General features: G+C 48.7%; 1 protein-coding gene across 2 annotated transcripts in view; it reads left to right on the forward strand.

The window, feature by feature from the left end:
* Positions 1 to 1,299: 1,299 nt before the first annotated feature.
* GPA33 (glycoprotein A33) overlaps positions 1,300 to 19,626 on the forward strand; it is a 208,447-nt gene continuing 190,120 nt past the window's right edge. For both annotated transcript variants that reach the window (XR_007775329.1, XM_050960983.1), the window contains exons 1-4: positions 1,300 to 1,594; positions 15,594 to 15,745; positions 16,300 to 16,507; positions 17,032 to 17,190. Coding sequence is in view for 1 of the 2 variants with exons in the window: in XM_050960983.1 (XP_050816940.1) it covers positions 1,552 to 1,594; positions 15,594 to 15,745; positions 16,300 to 16,507; positions 17,032 to 17,190 (562 nt within the window). In the remaining variant the exon portion in view is untranslated. The remainder of the gene's footprint in view (positions 1,595 to 15,593; positions 15,746 to 16,299; positions 16,508 to 17,031; positions 17,191 to 19,626) is intronic.

The raw sequence follows: 19,626 nt of genomic DNA on the forward strand, positions 1-19,626 counted from the left end.
AACTCTTGCAAGCAGCCCAGGGGAAGGAGTCACTGCTTTGCTGCCCCCCATTCCTCCTCGATCACAGCCCAGGAGGTTGTGGCCACAAGAAAAGCCCCTTAGGGCTGCATGCAGCCACAGTGGCTGCATTTGAGAAACACACAAACCAGCCCAATGGAACCTCTACATCCCCAGGTAATAGGTTGATTTGCAACTAAATATGGCCTTTACACTAAATTTGGTACTTCTTTCTGGCTAACCAGGATGACTCTCTACTTATACACATGTATTTAAGCAGTGATAGAGCTCAACATATGTTTATTCAGATTCTTAATTTTTACCTATTTATGATGTTAGAAAATGATTAATATGTTTCTTATTTACTGAATGATTATTAAGTTTTTGCTTGTGATTTGGGTCAAGCTGCATTTGGCTGGAAACTGGAATTCAATTAAAAATGCACAAAAACAGCATTTTAAACTTTTTATCAGTTAAATAAAACTAGGATATATAAGAAAAAAGTAAGTTAATCAAAACCAGTTTTGCATTTAAAACTAACTGATTTTTAAGCAAGGGAAGTATTATTTGTAGTTAGTGAATTGAACTGATTGTTTCTGTTTCTGGTCATGATGTCCTTCTAGATTTTGGAGGTAGAAGATCTCATCCTCTCATACCTCAATTTTATGAATTAATTAGAAGAGTAAAAAAACTTCCCAGCTTGTTCAACTTCCAACTAGTAGCTTAACTTTGAATGGACTAATAACTGAACTGAACTAGCTGAATAAACTGAAATGAAGAAAAACGTTCTCTCTGCACCTGCAGAAGAGGATACTGCTGTCAAAAGCTGGCGTAGCACTTCAACGAAGTCTAGTTCTAGATGCTTAGCCAGTGATTTCTAATGGTTCAATGGTTTGACTTTCTTTAAAATTTCAGCAACAAGTATGTACTACTTGAATATTATTTTTTACATAATTGAAATTAATAGATTATAGTAAATTTAGGCCAGAACATATCTGCCACAATTTTAAATTTAAATCATTTATTTTTTAAAATAAAAATGTATTTAATTTAAATGAAAAATATTTGGCTTAAAGAAATATCTAATGTAAATTAAACAGTAATACAATAAAAAGGGTTAATTTTTTTAAATTAATCTGTTTTTATCTGCCATGGCTATTTGTCACTGTACAAATCACTCTAAGTGCTCTCTTGTGTGCACTTTTACCTGGCCCTTTGGATTAACTCGTCATTTCCTTTGTGTACCTATCAATCAGCAGAGACCAGGAAAGGTGGTTTATTTGCCTGAGAGGGTAGGACGAGTTCATAACATACAGCAGCTTCCCTCGGGTAGAGAACAGCAAGAGATTTCTATCTCTAGTAGTGAACTAGTTTGTCAATCTAGCTGAAGGGGCTGGGGAAGATGAGCAGAGTCGAAAGAGCAAGTGAAAAAGGATTTGGGAAGTGAATCCAAGCTACAACCGTGAGGCTGCCCTGTTAGCCCATTAACTAAAATAATTCAGCTACTGAGCAATCCTACAGGGAAATACTCTGTACGGAGGATAAGGAGAGACCATGAGAGCTACAAAGGGATCTCAGCTGTTCATGTTAAGTGTGGGTGAGTACTGTTTTGGTACTACAGGGGATGGGTGGAGACTGGAGGGAGGCGAATGTTACACAGGCAAATATCCCAGCCGTTCCTATGTGTCAATGTCCTTTGTTTAGTACAAATCTTAGCCTGTTTATGAGATGGCAGGTACAGTGATAATGCCTCCATACTACAGTGTCAGGACTCACAGGCAACTCCAGAAGTCTCTACAATTTCAGGGACAGAAAGGGAATGGAGTTTTGTATCATGGTGGCAAACATTTTTTAAACCAATTTAGAATGGTTTCCATAGATATTGTATGTCCTTTGTCCCTAGAATTCAAAGGGGGAAAGTCCTTATCTTCTACTCTCTACACTGTATGTAGCTGTTTCGGACCCAAGGTACAGACCTGCCAACGTCTATAAATCAAATTGCTTGTCCTTGCTTTTCTAGCAAAGAGCCTCTGCCCACTTCTCTGATCCTCTGCCCTCTCATTTCCTCCTGTACAGCCCGCTCTGCCAGTGACACCAGCCTTGACCTGCCTTTGTTTCCTCACACAAATATCACTGTGCCTTTTTTCCATGCCAGTTTAGGCACATAACACTCTCTGCCACTCCCCCTGCCTTACTCAAACCCCTCTGAAAAATCTCACTTCTTCCGTGAAACCTGAGAGACGGGAATTTGTATTTAATACTGTACAATGGAATTACAAAAACTGTGTTCCTCAAGAAGTGGGCACAGACTGAGTCACTGGCTGATCTTATTGATATAACCTGTTTTACCCCATCCCAGACCATTCCTCTGCTATTTGTTCTCACTCTCACCTCTTGTGTCATGAGTGATTCAAGACCTAAAGCTGTTTGGAGCAGGAACTTTGTCTCTCTTTTTAGTGACACACCTTGCACTCTTTGCCAGGGGCTGGAATGATGAACAGGTTGTTCGCAGTGTAGTCAGGGCCGGTGCTACCATTAAGGCGAACTAGGCAGTTGCCTAGGGCGCCAAGATTTGGGGGCGCCAAAAAGCATTGCCCCCAATTTTTTTTTACAGCCTTCCTCCCTGAGCGCCCGGTCGCTGCTCCACTTCTCCCGCCTCCCAGGCTTGCAGCACCAATCAGCTGTTTGGCGCTGCAAGCCTGGGAGGAGAATTAAAGCGGGGGCTGCGTGCTCGGGGAGGAGGTGGAGCAGAGGTGAGCTGGGGTGGGGAGGTGCCTCACAGCTCCCCGGGGTGGGGGGAGCTGCCGCGGGCGTGCCTCAGGGTGGGGGGGAGCAGTCATGGAAAGGGTGCCTCAGGGTGGAGAGGATGGGCGGGGAGCTGCTGCAGGGTGGGGAGGGGCACGCAAGGTGGAAGTTTCGCCTAGGCCGCAAAACTTCCTTGCACTGGCCCTGAGTGTAGTTGTAGACTTGTTGGTCCCAGGAAATTAGAGAGACAATGTGGGTGAGGTAATATCTTTTAATGGGCCAACTTCTGTTGGTGAAAGAGACGGGTTTTGAACATACACAGAACTCTTCTTTAGGTCTTCTTCAGGTCAGACTCAAAGAAGGGCTCTGTGTAAGCTCAAAAACTTGTCTCTTTCACCAAGATTAGTCGGTCCAATAAAGATATTGCTTCACCCACCTTGTCTCTCTAATAATAAACAGGGCCATTTGGGCTGAGTATAGGCCATGTCTTTTAATGCCATTATTAAAACGGTGGTGTGGGAGAGATTTTGGAAGAGATTGTTGAAGCCAAGAATGGTGCAGCATAACCAAGAGAGGACTCAGGCCCATACACAGTAGTATAGACAGTCTCTAAAGAAAACGCTAGGTCCAAACTTTGGGAGAGTTCAGATTCAAATTTTGCAAGATGGGCTCATCTCTAGCATTTTATTTATTATTATTTATTTGCACTGCAGTAGCACTTAGAGGCCAAGACTCCACTGTGCCTCCATCTCTCTCCACTTTACAAACATATAACAAAGAGACAATTCCTGCCCCACAGTGCTTACAATCTGAATAAAGATAATAGATAATCTAAGGGTATGTCTACATCTACAATTTTGCAGCGCTGGTTGTTACAGCTGTATTAGTACAGCTGTATAGGGCCAGCGCTGCAGAGTGGCCACATTACAGCAACCAGCGCTGCAAGTGGTGTTAGATGTGGCCACACTGCAGCGCTGTTGGGCGGCTTCAAGGGGGGTTCGGGGAATGCGAGAGCAAACCGCGGGGAAGCAGGTCTCCTTCCCCGGTTTGCTCCAGTGTTCCCCGAACCTCCCTGCAAGCAGATCTCCTTCCCCGCGTTCCCCGAACCCCCGAGCAAGCAGGTCTCCTTCCCCGAGGTTTGCTCTCGCGTTCCCCGAACCCCCGTGCAAGCAGGTCTCCTTCCCCGCGGTTTGCTCTCGCGTTCCCCGAACCCCCGTGCAAGCAGGTCTCCTTCCCCGCGGTTTGCTCTCGCGTTCCCCGAACCCCCCTGCAAACCGCGGGGAAGGAGACCCGCTTGGGGGGGATTCGAAGAACACCGGAGCAAACCGCGGGGAAGGAGACCTGCTTGATTACCAGAGAGGATTCCTCAGGTATGCTGGGATACCTGCTTATTCCACGGAGGTCAAGAAAAGCGCTGGTAAGTGTCTACACTTGATTACCAGCGCTGGATCACCAGCGCTGGATCCTCTACACCCGAGACAAAACGGGAGTAAGGCCAGCGCTGCAAACAGGGAGTTGCAGCGCTGGTGATGCCCTGCAGATGTGTACACCTCCTAAGTTGCAGCGCTGTAACCCCCTCACCAGCGCTGCAACTTTGTGATGTAGACAAGCCCTAAGTAAAGATAATGGGTGGATACTGCAGACAGATAGGGGTGAGGGGTAGGAAAGGAAATTATCAGGTATGAAAATAGTAGTTACACTGAATGGAGTTCTGAGGTACAGGAGCGTTTCTTAGAAGAGTCTGCCAGCTCATTCTATTTCAAGGTGATAAGAGCAGTGTTTTCTTTGCAATTATGTAAACTTTGGTTGGATTTGTGCAGCTAGAGTAGCTCCACATTTTGTCCTATTTGTTAGTTCCATTTGATGCAAGATGTTTTAAAGAGATCATCACACAGGGCATGGATGGTTGGGGGAGGGATGGAATTTTGTTTCTGCTGGGCTGGTAGTTTATTTTGTTTTGTTTTGTTATATGTTTGTAAAGTGGAGAGAGATGGGTCTACCTGAATGTTTCCAAGGGTTGTTTGTAAAAAAATATACAGTGGCTGGAGTGCTAGACAAGCGCTCAGTACGGAAACAAAGGAACATTATCACCCTCCTACTCAGATTTTCTTTGCAAAAATGTTCTTAACTCTATCACTAATGACACCTGAGATGATTAAAACAGAAAGAACTTTTGCAATCTCATTAGCTTTTCGCCCTTTGTTCTGTTTCTATGCCACTTACCGTTCATTCAATGTTGCCAGTGGAAGTAAACAAGTCACTGAGACTTTCTGGTTTCTCTGCTGCATTTCCAGTACTGCAAGGAGTGGGGGAGTTATCTTGAAGGGGGTGGGGAGAGGAGAGGTCTTTTCAGTGATTTATTTAAAAAATTGATAAACAGCACTTCTATGTCAGAACAAAATCTAAATCTAGGGTTTAAAGCCTGTTGACAATGTCTCTTTATCAATATTATAGGCTATTTTCCCTCTGAGTTTGATTGGATTTTAATGCCCCTCTCCCTTCAGTTGGATTTAAAACAGGTTCAGTTACCCATCCAAAAAACCTGATTTTGGACATGCCACCTGTTATTAACTAGCTAAGCTGTTTGGTGACAGAAAGCATCTCCCGGCCCTGCACTCCATTGCTGAATGGACTACTCCATTGAAAGTGCTGGTGACCTGAGGGGGAAAGAAACTGGGACTGGATGTAATTAAACAGAGATTCAGAGAACCAGAAGGATAGGTAGTGGGCAGTCTTTATTCTCCATTGAAAAATTGGATTATGAGCCAGTCAAACAATCAGACTAAAGATGTAGGAAATAAGTGAGAGGGCACCAAAGAGATCAGCCCTTTGCATAGGGGTGCCATGCAAATTAGAACAATCCTTCACAGTGACATACAGCTCTCCTATTACTGGCTGCTTCTGTTATGTGTGGGGTTTGGTTTGGCACCTTTGCAACTCTGAACTGGTAGTGTTTTTAAAAACCTGAAGTAAATGAGAACTTTGGCATTGGCGGGAGGGTGGGGAATAGCTGTGAGTGCCTGGGGTTAGGCCATCTCTCTTTCTCTCTCTGGGAGTTGGGTGAATGACCTGTTGGTGAACCCTAGCCGGGTGGAACTAGTTTCTGAGGAGTGACAGTGGAGTAAGAATAACCTGTTCTACCAGAAACCATTGGGGGCACTGCAGGTGCTTCCTGGGAGAGTCAAGATACTGCTCATGCTTCTGGAGAGGAGGGAGGGACTCTTCCTACTCACACAAAGCAAGCCAATGTCTTTGTGTGTGTGTATGTGCGAGAGGTGAAAGGTTGAAAGGATGGGCAGAGCCAGCTCTGGTGTCATGTACACAGTGCTGTTGTACAAGGTGTCCCGTAGCAGCTAACATGCGGGTGGCAGCTGCAATAAAGTAATAATAAAAATACTTTGCCCTACTAGATCACCTTCCTTCTGAGGCTCTCAGAGCACTTCACAGCTGTGAATGAATGAATCCTGCTGTGTGGGAGGGAGCATCACCCCCATTTTACAGATGGCGACACAGGCATAGAAATGCTAAGTGACTTACCCAAATTCACACAAGAAGTCAGTGACAGAGCTGGGAACAGAGCCCGGGAGTCCTGATGGTTCTCTGCTCTAGCCATCAGCCTTCCTTTCGTCACCATTTATTCTGCTGATGGAAGAGGTGAGAAAAGCAGGAGCAGCAGTAGGAGAGAGAAGGGAAAAGCCAAGCAACTGGCAACTTCTTACACTTCTTGTAAATATATGTCAGGCTGTTCAGAAGGTGCTGGGTAGGGGGGTGCCTGCCAGGTAGCAGGAGAAGGTGCTTGCAAAGCAGGAGTGACCCAGGGTCAAACTCTCCATTGCAGTGACCCTAAGGGAGAAAGGACACACTGGGACTCCAGTCACACAGGTCATTTCATAGGGAAGGTCCGAGTTTAGAGGGATGGTTTCTTCTGAAGAAGGTCTATCAGGAGTGAGTGACAGAGAGGAGGGTGTGAGCTGAACCAAAGAGGAGAGCTATGTACAGTCAAAGGGGGAGTCCATCTGACAGGGCTTTCCCAGACTTTGCCATTGCTGCTGCCTCTTAGAGAGGAAATGTCTCCCAGAACTAGCTATTCCTGTCTAGCCACGGCATGTCCCTAATATCCTGCAGGCCTTTACCTAACTCATCATAACGGGCCCCGGCCTCACTTTCCTCGTGACATCCCTGCATTTAGGGCAGACAGGTGTTGTCTTTCTTCACCTTTGGGAACACGTGATAATCCTCCACTCACCAACCCCTGGATGGAGTCTATACAGCTCATCACAAGGAGAAATTAGCTTTGCCGTCTCTCTATCCCTTGCTTAAATTCACTCGTGAGACTAATCTGAAAGTCTGACATAAGTAGCAGAGATGTGACTCAGCCCTAATCTGCACTTAAAATACAGATCGACCTATCTATGTCACTGAGGGGTGTGAAAAATTCACACCCCCAAGTGCTGTAGTTAGTCTGACCTAATCCCCAGTGAGGATGCAGCTAAATTGATGGAAGACCTAGCTTATCACCACTCGGCGAGGTGGATTACCAACATTGATGCAAAAACCCTTCTGTCACTGTAGGAAGCATCTACGCTATGGTGCTACAGTAGCACAGCTGTAGCATTGCAGCTATGCCATTGCAGAGCCCATAGTGTAGGCATGGTCTGAGACAGGACCCAGAGCTGGCTCTCCTGCACTGCATCTCAACCATCCTGGCACTCTGGGAAGGCACAGCTCTTCACTATCCCCCCTTATGCTCTGTGACAGCACAGCCCTTCACTAGCCTATGTCACTGTCCCTTTTCACCCTGTTCCTGAAGGAAGCCTGCCTCTATACTGGGTGTGCCTCTGCCCCTCCCGCATGCTAAGGTGAGGTAGTCAGATTCTGGTTTTGATCCCATTCCTTCTCTCCTCTAATGACTCAGCGGTGCCATAAAAAACAAAAACAAAAAACCAACAACCCAGAAAAGACGGTTACTCACCTTTGTAACTGTTGTTCTTCGAGATGTGTTGCTCACATCCATTCCAGTTAGGTGTGCGCGTGCCGCGTGCACGTTCGTCGGAGATTTTTACCCTAGCAACACTTGGTGGGCCGGCAGGGCGCCCCCTGGAGTGGCGCCGCTATGGTGCCGGATATATACCCCTGCCGGCCCCTCCACTCCTCAGTTCCTTCTTGCCGGCTACTCCGACAGTGGGGAAGGAGGGCGGGTGTGGAATGGATGTGAGCAACACATCTCGAAGAACAACAGTTACAAAGGTGAGTAACCGTCTTTTTTTCTTCGAGTGCTTGCTCATATCCATTCCAGTTAGGTGATTCCCAAGCCTTACCTAGGCAGTGGAGTTGGAGCGAGACGTTGCGGAACGTAAGATAGCTGAGCCAAAGGCGGCATCGTCTCTAGACTGCTCGACCAGTGCATAGTGGGATGCAAAAGTATGGACGGAAGACCAGGTAGCTGCGCGACATATTTCCTGGATGGGAACGTGGGCCAGGAAAGCGGCAGACGAGGCTTGAGCCTGAGTCGAGTGGGCAGTGAGATGGCCAGTCGGAACGCGGGCCAAGTCGTAGCATGTCCGGATACAGGACGTCACCCAGGATGAGAGCCTCTGGGAAGAGATAGGCATGCCTTTCATGCGCTCCGCAACCGCTACAAATAGCTGAGGCGAGCGTCTGAAAGGTTTAGACCTCTGGATGTAAAAGGCGAGGGCCCGGCGGACATCCAGGGTAAGTAGCTGTTGTTCCCGGCGCGATGCGTGCGGCTTCGGGAAGAAGACTGGTAGAAAAATGTCTTGATTGATGTGGAAGGCAGAGACCACCTTGGGAAGGAAAGCCAGGTGCGGTCGCAGCTGTACCTTGTCCTTGTGGAATATCATATACGGGGGATCTACCATCAAAGCACGAAGCTCTGATACTCGTCTGGCCGAGGTGATAGCGACGAGGAAGGCTGTCTTCCAGGATAGGTACAGCAGCGAGCCTGTGGCTAACGGCTCAAAGGGAGGGCCCGTGAGCCTAGCTAATACGAGGTTGAGATCCCAGGTAGGGGAAGGGTGCTTAACCTGAGGGTAGAGCCGCTCCAAGCCCTTAAGGAATCTGGAAACTATAGGGTGAGAGAAGGTCGAACTGCCAGATTCCCCAGGATGGAAGGTGAAAATCGCGGCCAGATGCACCCTTATCGAAGAGAGCACCAGGCCCTGCTCCTTGAGGTACCATAAGTAATCCAAGATAATGGGGACTGATACGCCTTCGGGAATAAAGTTATGCTGGGCGCACCAATGGGAGAAGCGCTTCCACTTGGCAAGATATGTTGCCTGCGTGGAAGGCTTTCTGCTTCCCAGTAGGACCTATTGCACTGGGGTGGAACAGAGCAATTCGGATTGGTTTAACCAGACAGCAGCCATGCTGTCAGATGGAGGGACTGCAGGTCCGGGTGCTGAAGTCTGCCGAAGTCCTGTGTTATGAGGTCCGGGCAGAGTGGCAGAGGTATTGGGTCTGCTAGAGATAGGTCGAGCAGCATGGTGTACCAGTGCTGCCTTGGCCATGCCGGAGCGATCAGGATTAGCCGGGCCCTGTCCCTGTGGAGCTTGAGCAGGACTCTGTGGACAAGGGGAAAGGGCGGAAAGGCATGAAGTAGACAACCTTCCCAGGGAATTAGGTGCACGTCCGATAGGGAGCCTGGGGAGCGACCCTGCAGGGAGCAGAACACCTGGCATTTCCTGTTCTCTCGGGAGGCAAAGAGGTCTATCTGGGGAAAGCCCCACCTCCGGAATACTGAAAGGAGGATGTCCGGACGGATGGACCATTCGTGGGACAGGAAGGACCTGCTCAGGTGATCCGCGAGAGAGTTACGGACTCCCGGGAGAAAGGAGGCTACCAGGTCTATCGAGTGGGCTATGCAGAAGTCCCACAGTTGCATCACCTCTTGACAAAGGGGGGAAGATTGCGTCCCTCCCTGCTTGTTTATGTAATACATGGCCGTTGTGTTGTCTGTGAATACTGCAACACAACGGCCCTGTGATGCTGGAAGGTCAGGCACGCCAGTCAGACCGCTCTCAGTTTGCGGACATTGATGTGAAGCGCCAGCTCCTGAAAGGACCAAAGGCCTTGGGTGCGAAGGTGCCTTAAGTGAGCGCCCCAGCCGAGAGAGGAAGCGTCTGTTGTCAGGCTGCGACGGATGGAACGGACTACCGGCACACACCTGGGAGGGCATCAGCCACCAGTTGAGGGAGCCCAGAACATTTGGTGGAACTGTGATTATCAAGTCTATGGCATCCCTGTGTGGACAATAGACTGAGGTGAGCCAAGTCTGAAGAGGACACATGCGCAGTCTTGCATGCTTTGTAACGAAGGTGCACGCAGCCATGTGACCAAGGAGGCCAAGGCAGGTGCGAACAGAGGTTGTTGGGAAGCTTTGTAGTCGTTGTATAAGGGAGACTATAGCCTGAAACTGTGGTGGGGGCAAGCTGGTCGTTGCAAGATTGGAGTCCAGCATGGCCCCTATGAATTCTATCCTCTGCGTAGGTAGGAGAATGGATTTGTCCAGACTGATTATCAGGCCTAGACAGTTGAATAGGGCCTTGATGACGTTTACATGAGTGGTGACCTGAGCCTCGGAGGTCCCTCGAATAAGCCAGTCGTCGAGGTATGGGAAGACATGTATTCGATGATGGTGGAGGGAGGCGGCGACTACCGCCATACACTTCGTGAATACCTGAGGGGCCGAGGAGAGGCCAAAGGGAAGGACCGCAAATTGGTAATGTTGACGATTCACCACAAAGCGTAGGTACCATCTGTGCGGAGCGTAAATTGTGATGTGGAAATATGCGTCTCTCATGTCGAGAGCAGCATACCAATCTCCGGGATCCAGGGAAGGAATGATGGTTCCCAGGGATACCATGCGGAACTTGAATTTTCTCATGAATTTGTTCAGTTCTCGCAGGTCCAGGATAGGCCCGAGGCCCCCTTTTGCCTTGGGAATTAGGAAATATCTGGAATAGAACCCCTTGCCCCTTAAAGAGGGATGAGGAGGGAGGGTGGGAAGGTGGGGTTGAAACAAACTGAAGATGGTAGCCACACTCCACCGTGCGGAGGACCCAACAGTCCGAAGTTAGCTGGGACCACGCAGGGAGGAATGTGGCCAGGCGGTTGGTGAACTGAAAAGGATCCTGGGAGGTCATTGGTACAGTGCTCTCAGGCGCACTCTCAAAAGTTTGGCTTCGGTCCCGCCGGTCGCTTGGTGGGACCGGAATTGTTACCCCCTTGAGGTCCAGACTGTCGTCTGTGAGAGGTATGACCTCGCCTTCTGGTGAAGTCTTGCCTTGGCCGAGGCGGTGGGTGGGGGCGTTGAGGTTGCGACCGGAAAGATCGTCTTTGAGTCTGCGGCATATGCATTCCCAGCAAATGCATAATTATGCGATTGTTCTTCAGACTTTGTAGCTAAGGGTCCGTCTTCTGGGAGAAGAGGCCCTGGCCATCAAAGGGTAGGTCCTGTATAGTGTACTGAAGTTCAGGTGGCAGGCCTGACACTTGCAGCTACGATATACGCCGCATGGCAATTCCAGAGGCGACGGTTCTAGCTGCCGAATCGGCGCCATCCGGCGAGGCCTGGAGGGAGGTCCGCACAACTTTCTTCCCTTCCTCCAGGAGAGCTGTGAATTCCTGGCGGGAGTCCTGCGGGACAAGCTCTGCAAACTTCCCTACTGCCTCCCAGGTGTTGTAGCTGTACCTACTCAGGAGGGCTTGCTGGTTCGCCACGCTGAGTTGGAGGCCTCCCGCGGAATAGATCTTTCTCCCCAACAAATCCATTCGCCTGGCCTCCCTTGATTTAGGAGCAGGGGCTTGCTGGCCATGGCGCTCCCGTTCATTGATGGACTGTACAACCAATGAACTAGGAGGAGGGTGTATATACAGGTACTCATACCCTTTGGAGGGTACCATGTATTTACGTTCAACCCCTCTGGCTGTGGGCCGTATGGATGCCGGAGATTGCCAGATGGTATCCGCTGTAGCCTGGATCGAGCAGACGAAGGGGAGGGCCACCCTGGTTGGAGCCTCCACCGACAGTATACTGACCACCGGGTCGTCCACCTCAGGAACTTCCTCTACGGGCAAGTTGATATTGAGGGCGATGCAGCGCAGAAGGTCTTGGTGTGACCTGAGGTCGATTGGGGGCGGTTCAGATGTAGACATCCCCGCCACCGCTTCATCCGGGGAAGAAGAGGATGAAACCCCTGGGACAAGCGGGTCTTGGATTGACTCCTGGTCTTGGGGGATGTCCTGAGGTGGCAGATCTTGTGGGTCTGGTATGTGGGCTGGAGATTCCTCCGTACCCGCCGGGGGAGGTCTGCTCACTGTGGTCTCTGGCGCCCGATGTTCAGAAGGGCCGGAGCGCGATGGTATATGCGGATCACCTTGGGTTTGGTTGTAGGCCCAAGGTGTCCAAAAGAGCCACTGATGAGGTCCATGGTGGTTATCCGAATCCCCATATGATGCAGTGTCTGCTTGGGAGGAGATCGACGGATGACGAGACAGCCACGGGGGGACGGAGACCGTTTGATGTGGGTCTCTGCGTCCACTCGAACCGTCCCTATGCGGTGCCAGAGAACGGTACCAAGAGTCATGACGGTGCCAGGAGTGGGACCGGGACCTGCGACCAGTGCGGTGCCGGGAGGTCGACCAGTGCCTGGAATCACCGTGCTGAGAACGGCTGCGAGAAGTACAGTGCCGCAAGTGGTGCCGAGATCTGGAGCGGTGCTGATAGTATCTGGACGGCGAACGGGACCTCGAACGGTGCCGCGAATACGACCGGTACCTCGATGGGGAACGGTACCGGGACTGCGAGCGGCCGCGGGACCGGGATCGATGACGGGACCAGGAGTGCCTGTGGGACCTGGATCGGGACCGGCGGCATTCTGTGGTACCGGGCGAAGAAGGTCTCATGAGGGCCGGCTTGCCTATGGACTGAAGAACCCGCACCGGCAGCGCCGGGGGTTGAGGCATCTCAGGCTCCGTCAAGCCAATCAAGTCCTGTGCCGTGGAGAACGTCTCCGGAGTGGAGGGCACGATAAGCTCAACCACGGCGCGTGCTGGGGAGCTGGTAAGCACCGGACTCGACGGCTCTTGCGAGGCCGGAATCAATGGTGCAGAGGACGTCGGTGCCGCAGCAGTTGACGGTGCCGGGCGGTCCAACTTGGCTAAGTGCTCAGACTGTGGTGTAGATATAGCAGCTGCAGGAGGCTTGTGCTTCTTGCCCCGTGGTGAGAACGAATGGTGCCGGGTAGGAGCTTGGGCCGGTGATGCTTGATGTCAAGGAGCCTTCACTGTTGGCGTGCGCTCCGGTGCCAAGGAGGCACTTGTTCCCGGTGCCGCTGGCGGTGCCGAAGACTGGGGAGTCAACTCTGCCTCCATCAGCAGTTGTTTTAGGTGAATGTCCCGCTCTTTTTTAGTCCGGGGCTTGAACGCCTTACAGATGCGGCACTTGTCCGTAAGATGGGATTCACCCAAGCCCTTAAGACAGGAGTCGTGAGGGTCTCCTGTGGGCATTGGCCTATGACAGGCCGAGCATGGTTTGAAGCCCAGTGAACCGGGCATGGGCCCCGGTACCGGGTGAGGGGAAGGGGCTAACCCCTGATCCCTCTTAACTATCTACAATAAGTACTACAGAACTAATAACTAAACACTAACTATACTTGAAGAAATCGAACTATATACACAATTACAATAAAAACGAGTGAATCGCTAGAGAGGTGGAGATCAGCTAAGCTACGCTCCACTGTTCCAACGACCGACATGGGCGGTAAGAAGGAACTGAGGAGCGGAGGGGCCGTCAGGGGTATATATCCGGCACCATAGTGGCACCACTCCAGGAGGCGCCCTGCCGGCCCACCGAGTGTTGCTAGGGTAAAAATGTCCGACAAATGTGCATGCGGCGCGTGCACACCTAACTGGAATGGATATGAGCAAACACTCGAAGAAGAACTATGCAGAACAAAGCAAGTGTTTTAAAACACAGCTTCCTGGGGACACAAAGGTCATGGGGAACTGAGTGTAAAACAGAACGAGGCCTCCATATCCAAGACCCCTGCATCGTGCTCTGGAGAGAGTTCAGTTTTGACCAGAGTGGCATGGTTTTGTGCTCAGCAGACACAGCATTGCAAAAAATCTATAATGTAGCTGCTTCACCAAACAACAGGAAAGGCCCCTCCCTTCTGCAACCTTCAGCTACCCTCCTCCTCCTCCTCCACCACCTCACCACCCTCCTTGTCTGAAGCAAGTACTTCAGTACAGGAGGATGGCCAGTGTTTCCCCGCCCATCTCCTCAGGCAGCTGGCCTGCTGTTGGGTCTGCACTCCCCCTCTCATGCCTGAGCCCCACTACTATTCCAGGGTTTCCCCTGTGCGGGGCATCATAGTGCATGTTACAAGTCTGGGAACCCCAGGGGACATGAGATCTCTCCGTGTGATTCTTGCAGAAGAGGAAGGAATGATCTGATATGCACTGAGGCTTCCCCTGTAAGCATGGCATGAAGTCACTCCAGAGCAGCCCCAGGGTAAAAGGGAGTAGCTGTGTGACCCAGCCAAGATGATGCTGAGCCCCACCACCACATCCCATGTAGGATCTGCTGGTGCTTCAGGAAGAGAGTGAAGGTTCATGATTGTAGTGACTGGGGAGGTGGTGGTGGGTAGATGTGGATAAGAACTTTTTTTTTTAGCACCTGGAAAAGGGGTTTCCATGTCAGGCCTTGGACTGGTTCTCATTTACCCAAATCTGCTCTCCCCTCCCTATAATAAGCACAACTGAACATTACTGCTGCTCATTTAAGCATTGCACTAACAGGGAAAATCGAGTCTGGTGGGGGACTGAAGGGAAAGGTGGACATGAGGAAACAGCTCTGATTGCAAATCAAGCTCCTGCTCTGATACCCCGGAGCAGATCCTCTAGCCTCAAAATTCTCACCTTACCTACCATCAATCACAGATTCTCTATACTGGATAACTCCCAGGAATGCGCATCCGGTTGCTTATACCATGGGATATCCATACTGCAGCTAACTTAACTAAACCCTGGGGAAACAGTACACCTGGGATCTACCCCCTGGGATTTCCAAGGAAATCCTGTGGGATTATCTAAACCAACCACCGGGGAACGAGAGCCTGAGATCTGAAAAACTGATGATGGGGAACCCACTCTGGGAATTAACCCAGACACCAACTGGGTTAAAGGGGAGTTAAGGTTGCTATCAGTAACTTCAGAGGGGGAAATATCACAAGAACCTGGTCTTTGTCCCCAAAGCTAACATACAGACCCCCCAGAATTCACTGCTAAGGTTCAGTTTACAAGGAATGCAAATATGCCAAGGTTCAGAAATGCACAGGTAAGGCAGCCAAACAAGAGCAACTCTGGACCAGCCCTTCCAGAATACTAGCCAGCTACTTCCCCCTGGTCTGATAGTTTCCCCATGGCACAGCCACGTGCGGGTTTGGGATGTGTTTTTGCAGTAATACTAGCTTTGGCGACTTGGGCTTGGGTCAGGCCATTGAGGACTGCTGCTTGGGAGAAGACCTAGTCCACAGAAGGACTCTTCAGAAGAGAAGGCGTAGAAATAAGGCCCAGCCTTTGGAGCACAATTCATTATATTGATTGGGAGTTGCCTGTGTGCTCAGTGCTGTGCAGACAGAGAGGAAGACACACTCCCCACCCAGTCTCAAGCAGACAGAGATGGTATACTGCAGACTCATATGATAGCCAGGGGTAGGGCCCAATCTACCCTGGTTGAGTGCAGGTCCCTCCTCAGTACCAAGAGAAGCATTTCTGTGATGGAGGAGATTAACAGTATTTGTTTGTTTTTTATCTCTCTCTCTCTCTAGTTCTGGTGACTGCCCAGGCCCTCACTGTGAACACACGGGTCAAGGAAGTAAAGGTAGCACAAGGGACTAACGCCACCCTCCCATGTGAATTCCAGACCTCTGTTACCCCCAGCAATGCAGACTTCGTTACCTGGAGCAAAATGCCTCAGGAGGTAAATCACGAGATGCATGAGCGCGTATTGGGGATGATGGAGATGTGGATATCAAGGGGCCTCAGGCCGCTCTTTGATCTGTGGTGGAGGGTGAAGAGGCCTTCTGGGCTCTCTTTGGACTCAAGAGACCAGGGGTTGAGGGCTTAGTTGTCATCCTGATTCTGCCAGACACTCATTGTGTGACCACAGGCAAGCAAATGGACCTCCATATTTCTCCTGGACCGCTGAAGGATTGTGGGGAAGGAGCATGAAAGGATCTTTGTAGCCTCGGAGGGATTTAAGTGGCCTTCAGGGAACTATGGGACTCTTCTTTGTCTCAGTATGTTGAGGTGTACGGAGAGGTGAAGAGGCCCCTGCAGGATGAAAGTCTCCAGGCATTCTCCTTGGCCTCTAGGGAACAGGATATGAGGGTATCTCTAGGAGACTAGGAAAGGGTAGTCCCTCTACTTTTTTCCAGTTCCTGCTTCTCTTAGAATGTGCCAGTCTGTGGTGTTAGCTTGAGGACACATAGCAGAAAATAAGCTTGCTTTCTGATGTCCCCTTCTCTATTACAGGAAGTTGTTGTCACAAGGTATTTTGATGGCACTGTGTATGCTAGCCAGAGTTACGAAGGCCGTCTGCAATTCCCTAGCACTCCAGTCACAGATGTCAGCATCACCCTCCGTGGGGTGACCATGGCAGACAACGGAACTTACAGGTGCACTGTCCAACTGCGTGACGAGCTCCCCAGTGCCTCTGCAAAGATAGATCTTTTGGTCCTTGGTAAGCCACTCTACCCCCTGAGCTAGTACAGATTCAATGCCCCAGCTCAGTGACAGACAGCACTACGCAACAAGCAGGAAGTGATGTTGGTGGGAGTACTCTGTCATCTCAGTTAGCACTGATCCAATGCGCCACAGCAATAAGAGAGAGAGCCAATGCCAGATATTTCAGAAGAAAGCATAAGCCATCCCCTTATGCACATATGCTGTACCCCATAGGTAGGTTATCCTTTGATGATGGTGGAGGGGAAGTAACATATATGTCCAAACATTTTATGATTAACTCCTGAATTTGGGTGGATGTAGGAGGGAAGAGCAAAGGGTAAAAAGCAGTGGGAGAGGCCAAAATTCATTCTAATTCTTGCAAGAAAATGGTATGAGAGAGACCAGTTCCTGGTTGGGAGAAAAACACACAGCTGCAGAAGACGGATTGCAGGGATTCATAGAAAGAAATCTCAGCAGACCTCTCTGTATAACTGTGTCACACTGCATCTGCTTAGGCCATTCTCCCTTCTTTGCCTCTAGTGGCTCCATCCAAGCCAGAGTGTAAAGTCATAGGGACATCAGAATACGGACAGACCATCAGCCTGACCTGCAACTCTGAACTGGGGTCTCCAAAACCTGAGTATACCTGGCAAAGCTTCAGCGTACTGAACCAGCCCCGACCGATGGTGTCAGCATCAGGTACGTGAGAGGCAAGGAGACCAGGCTACGGTAATGGCTGCAGTTTGGGAGTTGAAACATTTTGGATTGAGGATTAAAAGTGCATTTAGGCCTTCTGAGAAAGTCCTTTAACAAAACAGGACTTTAAAGGGTTATCCTCCTAGGATGAGAAACACCTGTGAGTACCTGGGTGGCTGTCTGGAGCAGCAATGGGCAGCGATGCTTTCACTGCTAGGTCACTGATTCAAGCCCAGCCAAGAGCCAACCACAGTAATTACTTCCTAATGACCATTTATAACCAGCGAAGTATTTCACACAGTCTCCCCCGCCCAAGGCAATTTCTCTTAGTGGACCCATCTATACCTTGCCACAATTAACACTAATCAGCCCCCTTATTGACACTTACAGGAGCGAGGCCAAGGAACAAACTGGCCATGGAGTCTGAACTTTTCCACTCTGAGATATAACCGCCCAGCTCAGGGCTGAGAATGGGTGGGATGAAGGCTATCAGGACAGTAACTGTCACTAGCACGACAGTCACTTTATTTTAAAATAGTGTCAGAACAAAAGGAGTGGTTAAGCTCATGAGAAGTGGGAGCAGGGAGGGATGTCTCTAAAGGAGATAGGGGTGCAGCAGTCTCTCACATGCAGTCAGCCAGCAAGAGAGAGTAGCGTATAATAGGCCCTGAGGCGTTATTGCCAGAAACTGCCGTATGTTTCTTGACCAGCTCCTTGAGTGCTTCTGTGTTTCAACCTGCCAGTCATGGTTTCAGATCCAGTGCTGTGGTGTGGTTGCACAGATGAGCTGAATATGATCCTACCTAGGAAAGGCATTCACATTTTACTCTCTGAAAATTGCTTGAGTTAATGCCAAGGAAAAAATCCACATGGAATCTCTTATTCACTTGACTGGCCACTGGGTGGTGCCCCGGCCTCAGACATGGTAGCTTTCCTCTTAGCTACTACAATGTATTTTCCTAAAGAAAACAGACCACTCTGAACTATTCTGCCTTCATTATTCTCCTCCCCCCAGGGCAGGAGTTTGTTCTAGTCTCCTTGCATTTGATACTGATTTTCAGGGAAATGCTCTCCATTAAGGGTACACATGGAATTTCTCCCTCTGGGATTTAGGGCTGACAGCGGGAGGCTATAAAAGGAGTGGGACTGTCAGGGTAGCCGTATCCATGAGCTGCTGAAATGTGTGTATTGGGGTAATGTTGCAGGGTATGTGGAATTTCCTTGGTATCCATCCATTCCTGTTTTTCTCATCTGCCCTGCATCTTTCCAACTTGGCTCGTAGGGCAGGATATTTATTTACAGATGTTTAAATTTTCCTAGGAATTTATCAGTGCTTATTATAAAAAATTAAAAACAGATAAAATCAGTGCAGTAAAATTTAAGTTCAGTTTTCTAGGTAAATATTGGGATAAACCTGACTCTCTGTTCGGGTTTGTTTGTCTGAAAATTTCAAGAAACCGCTACATTCTAAAACCCAGATAGTTTTTGTTTGTTTTTGACCCATGTTAGCATGTAAAGTAGTTCACTAACTTATTTGCTTTGAATGCTGATAACTATTTGTGTTATCTGTAAAGTTGGTGAGGTATATGCGCTGGGCATGGGATTGACAACAATGTGCAGACCAGCCAGGCTGGACTGATTTAAAATCAAAGCAATTTAAATCATGATTTAAGTCACCACCTGGAGAGCCTCAATTTAAATAATTTATTGTATTCATCTTTTCCATTTATACTTCAGTTATAGTCCAAAGAAAGGTGCATTCTCATTGGCTGATCTAACCATTAAATCATGTTGAGCCACTACACAGGATTAGGTAGATTTTTTTGCTACTTTGGAGGGTAAAACACTATAATTATTATACATTCACTTAAGCAAATATATAGTTTAATGTGTTAGATTCTTATTAATTGTACATTTTAGTATGTTAGAAAATAGTGAATGATATATTCTATTGTAATTTATTAGATAATTAACTTTTTGTTCGTGATTTGTGTCAAGCTGCATTAGGATAGTAACTGGAATTTATTTAAATGCACAACTGCATATAAAATGTATTTTTATTAGACAAAACAAGTCCTTAATAAAGTGCATGATCTACTGTGCCATATTTATAAAGCTTGACCTCAAAAGCTAAGATGTTTTCCTACAATTCTTTCTTTAAATAGAAAAGTAGCCTTTTTAACTCAAACTTTTAGATAGAGACTCATATATACAGTATATTTATTTTTTATTTAAATGTTTTAAGAGAGTATGATAAGTTTCGGGCCTAACATACTTTGTATTAAATTCAGATTTCCTTTTAAACAGGTTTATTTTAAAAAAACTTTTAAAACAAAAACAAAATCCAATTTAAATAAAAAAGACCCTTTGTAAAAAGTTAAAAAAACAGATTTTTATCTGCTCTGACACCAGCGCTTGGGTCATGGTTCTTCTCTGGAA

Source organism: Gopherus flavomarginatus, chromosome 1, assembly GCF_025201925.1.
Source record: "Gopherus flavomarginatus isolate rGopFla2 chromosome 1, rGopFla2.mat.asm, whole genome shotgun sequence".
Classification (NCBI taxonomy): Eukaryota; Metazoa; Chordata; order Testudines; family Testudinidae; genus Gopherus; species Gopherus flavomarginatus.